The sequence below is a fragment of the Pundamilia nyererei genome, unplaced genomic scaffold (assembly GCF_000239375.1).
Source record: "Pundamilia nyererei isolate P.nyererei 1_Seehausen unplaced genomic scaffold, PunNye1.0 scaffold00021, whole genome shotgun sequence".
Classification (NCBI taxonomy): Eukaryota; Metazoa; Chordata; class Actinopteri; order Cichliformes; family Cichlidae; genus Pundamilia; species Pundamilia nyererei.
In genome coordinates this window covers 644,630-653,336 of record NW_005187422.1, presented here as the reverse complement: position 1 = coordinate 653,336, position 8,707 = coordinate 644,630, and the positions used below count along the sequence as shown (strand labels likewise).

At 41.3% G+C, this 8,707-nt stretch overlaps 1 protein-coding gene across 1 annotated transcript; it reads right to left on the bottom strand.

Moving 5' to 3' along the window:
• Positions 1 to 2,424: 2,424 nt before the first annotated feature.
• On the bottom strand, positions 2,425 to 5,243 carry gpr27 (G protein-coupled receptor 27). The gene has a single exon (XM_005726613.2). The coding sequence runs from the start codon at positions 4,511 to 4,513 to the stop codon at positions 3,398 to 3,400; it is 1,116 nt and encodes a 371-aa protein (XP_005726670.1). The 5' UTR covers positions 4,514 to 5,243; the 3' UTR covers positions 2,425 to 3,397.
• Between the last annotated feature and the right edge of the window lie 3,464 nt (positions 5,244 to 8,707).

The window sequence follows — 8,707 nt, the reverse complement described above, 5'->3', positions numbered from 1 at the left end:
AAACATTACCAGGTTCTTGCCTCTTAAATGTGTTGGCTGCATTTCTGTGACTTGCAGTATATCAAAATTAACATCTACAGTTCTGAGGCAGCTGAGCTAACCAAGTCCAGTGATGATGACCAATGATGGAGTGAAAAAGTAAGTATGGAAGTAAGAAAAAACAATAATCACTAGAAGTCTTAAAGTGGGTAATGTAGTCACCAGGTGTTTAACAAAAAGGAGGAACAAGCTAAATCAATGAGGTGCTACAAGAATACTGATCGAATACTTGAATACTCAGTTGAGCGTACCATTTTGAAACAGCTATACCTCCATCTGTCCAAACAGTGTTTTTGTAAAACCCATTAAGGATGACAGAGGTCACTGTGGTTTGCTTAGGGGTTGGCTAGAATGAGAAGGTCACTAGCAAAGCCAGCAGGAAAATCCAGGTAGCAGGAATCATAATTCCCCAGCTTCACAATGCAGCCTGCGTGCCCTGAAGACAACATCGTGTACCTAAAAATACCCACCCTGTATCTGCATCGCATGAGAGCACGTGCAGGTGAGGATCTTCCTGCAGCTGTGGAGCCACAGAAACGATGCTGTGAGACCTCTGCACGCTGTCAGCAGAGCAGAACCAGCTGTCCTGAACAGTCATGCATGATGTGATGTTAATGGTTATAGATGCACTGAAGGCAGACAGTGTGTCGAGGAACCTGGTATACTGCTTTTGATAGAACGAAAAGGACTGAAGCTCAGAAAAACCTTCATAAAGAAAAGAGATGTCTTTATTATTATTATTATTCATCAAGGCCAATGCCAATTAGCACAACAGCTATTACTGAATCAATCAGGGGCTTGATTGAGTTTAATTAAAACACGGTTGGAAACTGTTTAACTGTTTAATGAGCAGTTAGTTGACACCGAGTCTGTCAGACTTTTTTAAAGGTTTAAATCAAACCTCTGGCCTTTAAACTAAACAGCTACGAGCAGTTTGTCATGTATACATGGTAACAATTTGCCGACACACTGACATTGTGACGTGAAACTGACGCGAGGTATTCCCGCCGGCTGTAATTAGCTCGACGGGAGATTTCTTCAATGATAGGCAAATTGGTGGTAAATGTCAGGGTCGGTGTCAGACTGTCAGAATCAAAGAGCAAAGATGTCTCTTTATATTCTCCATTTAAACCTGATGTTCACCCGTGCACAGAGAAGGGAGGTGGGGGGTGTGGTTGTTATGCCGTCGTCTGCAAATGTGTGTGGAAGGAGGCATGCATGCCCTCAGATCTGAGTTATAACTGTACACATGAGTAAAACTCAATGTACTGTCTGTTGTGAAGATTTTACCTCAAATCACAAGCAAAGGCTACAAATTCAGATCAATTTACAGCTTAGAAAGCTAACTAACAGTTTCAACTCATAATTAAAGCACATTAACATTTATTTCTCACATATGCTAATCTTTATACATCCACGGATTTATTTATTTCTCGCTTCTTGTTGTTTCTTGTACGCATTCAGAAATGCACACAGGGACAGAGTTACAATTTTGCAACTCTCCACACACATTTACAGACATTCCTGGGGATTTGAATGGATCAAAAGACACAAGTTTATGTCTTCTCAACACTAGCCTTATTTTTTGTTTAATACTAGATAACATTAAAGAGATTTCATCAGAGATTCCAGTTGTAAACAGCTGTTTCACAGGCAACAAATTAAATTCAAAATAGAGAGAAGCATTAAAGAGCGTTTTAAAATGGTAAAAGAATAAAGTATGAAGTGAGTCTTACTGGCACCCTCGTTCATGGTGTTAAAGCAGTTATATCCAATTGCTATACATAAGTCCAGTGTTGAATTTGGGTTGAGACAGAATAAAGCAAATGTGGTCTTAAATAAGTGGACATTTGGGCAGTGGAGGGATTGTCTAATAGCACTTTCACTCAGTTGCATTATGGTGAATATTGCATCTGAAAATGTGTCCTACAAAGCATCTCACTCTCTGTTGCTTGTAAGAACTCTCTTTGCATGAAGGTGCAATACCAAGTTGCTCACATGCCCCTTTATGAAACCTTAAAGATCAGAAAGAATTCACAGGGTCATGCATTCACTCAATTAGCAACCAGTTTGCCAAAATATACTATAAATAGTTTTATTCAGCTGGGATATTCTTCCTTTTAAAATCTGTAGCTGATTGCAGCAAGTTCACACCCATCATCGGGGCTGTCAGCAGCTATAAATATATTAACACCAATATGAACACTCAAATTAGCATGCCAATCAAAGTAGTTTACAAAAACTTAATTGGAACAAACATATACTGTTATACTAAACAGTGGGTCTGGTATGTGAGGGCTGATTTCTCTCTTAGGGAACGGCTTACCTTCAAGCCATTCAAGAATGGAGTGATACCGTTAAATGCAGATGACTGAGTCAAACAACTTATCATCCATTTCTTATTTATTTGCTAAGAAATACAAAGAGTGAAACTGTCCTTTTCAAAGCACCAAATTGTTCACATTTCTTCTCAGTGTTCCATCCATAGAAAACGAATGCTGCTTGTAATGTACTGTATGTTCTTTGGGGGAATGTAAATCGACCTGCTCAACACAGGAGATGATGGAGAAGAAGAATTTGCGAAATGCTTTTAAAGTGAGTTCAAACACCTCGTTCAACACAAAGAGTTCTGAGAGATTATGAACTATACAAGGATATATGGGTGTAAAAAAAAGCTCGGGGAAGGGGTCAGCAGGGCTTTACAGTATTTACAAATGTGATATTGCCTTCATTAAAAACATACTGTGATCTGTGTCTTAGCTTTAGTATTTAAATGACTGATAAGTAAAGCGGATACAGATGTTGGATGGGGGGTGGGGGTCTGATCAAGTGTAGTTCTGCATTGCTTTTTGTAGTTTTCCAGTGGGCCACAACATCAAATTGATTTGTTGGGATAATATTTCTTTTTTTTTAATATCCAAAGAAAATAGGCAAAATGACATTCGTGTAAAATATGGAGATATGGAAAAAGGTCATTCATCAAAGGTAGGATTTAACAGGGCACATGTAAGTTGCATGTGCTACGTCTTACCTCTGGAATGAATAACACCTAAACACATGCAGAGGCAAAAATGAAGAGTGGTTTCCCCATGATACCCAGCTAGAGAGGCAAAAAACCCTCCAATACACTGCAGCCTATTTCTTTTTAATTAAATCATTACATATTATGCTTCATGTGGGTTAAATCAGTCCAGAAAGCAAAATATAGCAGGAATTTACACCATCAGTAAAGTTCTGTCAGATTAAAATAGCGTGTAAACCCTTTGCCACTGATAGAAATGTGGGTAAACTATTCCGTGTACATTCTGAAATCCTACACAAACGTGTCTTTGGCAGTATTTGAGGGTCCCGCTGCGGTTCAGATGACACAGTACGGCTCCATGGGTGTCTGCGTTCCCAGGCAACAGGGGAAACACGCTCGGAGCCTCATCCGGAGCTCCTTGTTGAACAGAAAGCTGATGATGGGGTTCGCTCCCGCCTGGGCGAAGCTCATCCACACAGCAGCCGTCAGGTAAAGCTGCGGGACCGGGGCCCCTCGCACAAATATCCTCAGGTAACAGGCGCTTATGTAGGGCGCCCACAAAATGAGGAAGGTCAGCGTAATCATGTAGTACATCTTCCCGATGCGCTTCTCCATCTTAAACTCATCCAGCACCAGCAGTCTCCTGTTGCCCGGGTGCGAAGCCTGTCTGATCCCCACCAGCGTCGGAGGGGTCGGTCCGCGGCCGAAGCCGGCGATCCAGTTGGCGGCGGCTTGCCCGGTGGCCCCGGGGCCGTGGAAAGTCCAGTTCTGGCTGATAGCTGGCACCAGCTGAGCCGGCTTCATCTTGCGGTGGTCGTAAACGAAGCACAGCATCTTTATGTAAACCACATGAGTCGTCCCCACGATGACGGCCAGCATCAGCATGAAGCCCAGGGTGTCGTTCGCCTTCACGTAGCGGTGCTCGAAGATGCACTGCTCCTCCTCACGGATAAACTTGTAGGTGCCCACGTCGAAAACCGGAGGAAAAGCCATCGCCACGGAGAGAGTCCACACCATGCAGATCACCGCCACGCACGTACACAGATTCATCCGCTTCGAGTAGAACCTGTGGTGGGCGATCGCCATGTACCGGGTGACGCTGACGCAGAAGAGCAGGAAGGCGACGTGGAAGCAGAAAAGCACCGACATGAAGGCGACGATCTTGCAGCTCAGGGGGCTGTACGGCCAGGCGGAGCCGCCGCCGATCGATGCCATCACGAAGGGGAAGCAGACAGCAGAGCGCACCACGTCCGCCAGGCACAGATCCAGCAGGAAATAGTAGGGCGCCTTATGCAGCGAGCTGTCCTTCAGCAGCAGCAGCGACAGCGACGCGTTGCCCAGCAGACTGATGCCCATGATCAGACCCAGCGAGGCCAGCTTGACCGCAGAGACCGTGGACGCATAGTTCTGTAAGGACGGGCTGCTCTCTCCTAACTCGCTTGTGTTTGCCATCTATGCAGCCCAGGTAGCGCGTATTCCCACATCAATTCACCGACGAGCAGCAGCGGTATCCTTTCCCCCCCTCTCTCTTCCAGGTCTGAATTTAGAACAAAATCAACACGATCCGCCGCCCCCTTCAGCTGAAAACTACTCAGGAATAAATCCCATCTGGATGCGCATTAATCCCCATCATAAACAAAACAGAACCAAACAAAACAAACAAAAAGAAAAATCATTTCACGTCTCTTTTTTTCTTCTTATCCTTCATCTCAAAGCGCGTCAGAAGCAGCCCTCTCCATGCTTCTGATCTCTGCTGGACAGAGGCGACCAGGGTTAGCTTCGGACACCATTTCGGAGAGCATCCGTTCAGACGAGCGGCTCAGAGAACACATCTCAATTTTCACCGATGGCGGAGGTCTCCCGTTCCCGTCTTGAGGAATTAAAAAAAGCAGCTGTGCGGCAGCATGGCGCAACACTTACGTATCCACAGCCTCGTCAAAAGGACGCCGAATTATAGCTGTCACACGGAGACTGCAAATAGCACACAGCTGAGCGGATGTCGAAGCTTACCGAGGTGGAAGCGTCAGTAGGGTACGGGTCTGTGTCGGTGTGTGCAGCGTCTAGTCTATGCGACGCACGTCCGCCTGCATGTAGTGAGCAGGCCTGGGATCAGTCAGGAGTCTCAGCTCCTGCCAGCTATAGGTAGCATGTGTCTGCGCGCTCACGAGATGCAAATGCTTAGAGACAGATCGCCTTTATGACATTATGCAATGTTTTATATTTAGGATGTGAAGAAAAAAAGAACTTTGATCCTACATCTGCACTTGGAGATAAAAAAAAAAGATTATGTTTTACTGCGTGTTATATAATGATTATTATTGAGATCAAGAAATTGCACAGGGGTCAAGAGGTCCACAAGCACACTTGAATGGTCTGTAAAGTCAGTATGCAGGCTACTCATGCACAGGCCATAATGTAACGTTTCTTTGTGGCCATCTCTCTCACGTAAAACCATTTTTAAAATGAATGAAACACAGTAGCCTACACAGTCTACATTGTAACTTTTATTCAACTTTTTGCACCAATAAGTTCATTAAGTTCATTTAAATGATCATTTCTGCTGTGCTAATCAATCCTGTTTTCATAGCATGGAAGTAAACATGTACAATGGATGTTTATTTCAGCCATGCAAATGCAAAGAATGTCTGTAATTTATATCAGTGCATTTAACCATTTACCACAGTTTTGATGTTCAGGGAAGTATATTATCTGTACCATCTGCTGCTGTTACCATAAGTTACTATTTGCACATATATTCAGGAGTATGGTTGTAAAACATTTTTCATTTCATATTTTTTTTACATGAATGTTTTAAAGTATGAAACACTTTTGCTGATACTTTCTTTTGTACCCACCTGCCTGGAGCGTGGAAATATTACACTACAACGCACCAACTAAGTGTCTGTTAGACAAATTATAGATTGACAGGAATGATTATTGCTCTGTGGAGTGTGGAGCTGTCTGTTTAAGTGCCTGGAACCAACTAAAATCAGCAACGTTACTGTTTTACTTGAAAGCTTCAGTTATTAATGCTGTGACTATTATTTCTATCGTGCTGTGTTTAGATTTTCATTCTAGTGGATGTCTAATGTGGTTGCCAGTGTGCCTGTGTCCCCGGACATGGTAAAGCATTATAAGGTTGAGACTCTTATAGTAACTAATGGCTTCCTGTCATTGCCTGTGTTCAGGGTTATCATTAAAACCAGTGAAACCAGTGCTCCTGTAATTGTGCAATGTATGGGGCACAAAGATTTAGCAAAAACTGATAATATATTCATATATAATATAATGATTTGTATAATATTAACTTGGTGTTCCATTCATTAGGACATTTTGTGATTTATTTACTTTATGTTACTTGCCAGACATTTGCTTTTAAATTAAAGCTCTTTTACCTTGCTATGCTAAATTAACCGTTCAACCTAATCTCCTAAATCATTTCACATTTAAAACAAGTTAGTTTAACGAGCCAAGTATCACATTAAATAAGCTTTCTATTTTTGTATTTTTTGCATGCTTCAAACAAATGTCATTTATTGCTTTTATAAATGACATTGACTTTAAATTGGTTGTATAGTAATGTTTTTAAAGAAATGAAAATGGCTGTTTTAAATTCTGATGCAGGACCAGAGGTTTCCCCGAAGTTGACACACATGCCACAAGTTAGAATGGCAAGTTCACTTACACTCAGTCTGATGAAGTTGGTGCATTTTTTAGCATTTCTAAAGGATGTGGTGGGTTTTTTATCCTGGAAAAAAATTAAAGATAAACACTTTGTTGCAACAGCACCATCTGGTGACCCTTCATGAAAAAGAAAGGCCAGCACAACCCTACTGAATGGCCATACTAAAATACGGGATAGTCAAATCCATCTCAGCAGGGGTTGTGTATTTTTAATTAAAGCTAACATGTGACTAGACTGCACCTGCTGCTTGTGCTGCAGTGATTTTCCAGCATGCCTTGCAACCAACCGGCTTGCATGCTGAGTTCAATGAGCATAAGAGCTCCAGCTTTTAAGCCCTCAAAGCTATCGTAAAGACAAATATTTGGTTTGTTAGGGGATTCATGCATTCAAGTCAAAAGGAATAATTAAAGAGGGATGTTCAGGCAAGCAATACAAATATTATAAATCCCATAAAAACCCCTGGAACATCCACATGGTTCCATCTCAATGGAATAAAGATACAATAAAGGTGGTAGATTTTTGAATTTTGATTAGATGTTATAGGATCATACAGATTGTAAAACAGTGAGAAAGTGCTAAGTTCATATTTGTAGAAGTAATTTTGTCCCTAAAACTGTTATATTTGGTTATTAGATTTGAGATGTCCAGGTTTAGCACTGGTTTGCTTTGGTGGAAAGCTTAAACTTAGTGATCTAGTGGCTGCTCGGCTGAGATCTGCTGAGTAAATGCCCAAAGTGGAAATAGTATAAAACCTTGGCAAAACAAAACAGCCTGTAATTATATATACATCTGTCTTGACCTCATTTAAGTCTTTGCGCTGACATTTCTGAACTTGAATATTTCCCTAACCAAAGTGTCCTAAAAACAGGCAACAAGAGGTTTTGGACCAAAGATAGTGAAATAAAAAGATGCCTTACTTGAAAAATACAGAACAGATTTCATGGAATCACTGTTTCCTGTTCTAGTAGACACCCTTCATCAGTACTTGGTGCAACAATCCAATGTTTGTTATAAATAGATCCACTGCTCTGCACAATCAGCCTTTTAGACAGATTTATTTTCCTACTCTTGGCTCTGTATGATACCAATGAGTAGTGAAGTCCTTAATATATCTCAAGCACACAGTTTTGACTGTGAGCACTGAAGCCAGATTCAAATGTTCTGTTTGTGAGGGGCAGCCAATCAGAAAAAGAGTTGGCTCAAGGAGAGGGCTGGGTTATAAATGAGTGGAAAGGTTTGTTTTCGATGAAGTGAGAAGCTGTATTTTGGAATGTGAATCATGCAAAGCTATTGTAGAAAAATCCAACAACAAAAATATGGAACTGGAAATGAGCATTAGTTGTGTGCAAATTTTGGTATTGAGCCGACACCAAGTACATACAGCGCCAGTGTTGTTGATACCAATACTGATACTTTTAACCTATGAATGCAGCTTATGTAGGGAAGAGCAGATTATGATTTATGAGACAAATCATCATCAATTTGCACATTCTTAACATATTTTAATGACCACTAAATTACTGTGTCTTTGTCTTTCTACAATAATTAGCTAATTTATAAAAATAAATATAGGTTTTGTTTTTAAACTGGTTTTTTTTGGAGACCTAGAATGTAAATGTGCCTGTCTCTGAAGCACTTCTGTTGTTTAAATGTGCCGTAGGCTATAAATAAAATAGACGTGACAGTCAACACAAGTTCCGAAAATTTTCATAGTAGGCTACAGCACATGCCACATGATGTGACATTGCACGGCTAGCATAAAAACACCTTTAGAGAATAGAAACAAAGTATCGATTCTATCGATCCAATACCAATCTGATACTAATACCATCAGTGCCGGATCTAGAAAATCATACATGGGGGAGGAGAAGGAGAGGGGCAAGAGGTCTAGACAGGGTGGCATATACATCTTTAGTGAAGTATGTGTAAAAATCACCTATATGTAAATGGAGCCAACAAAA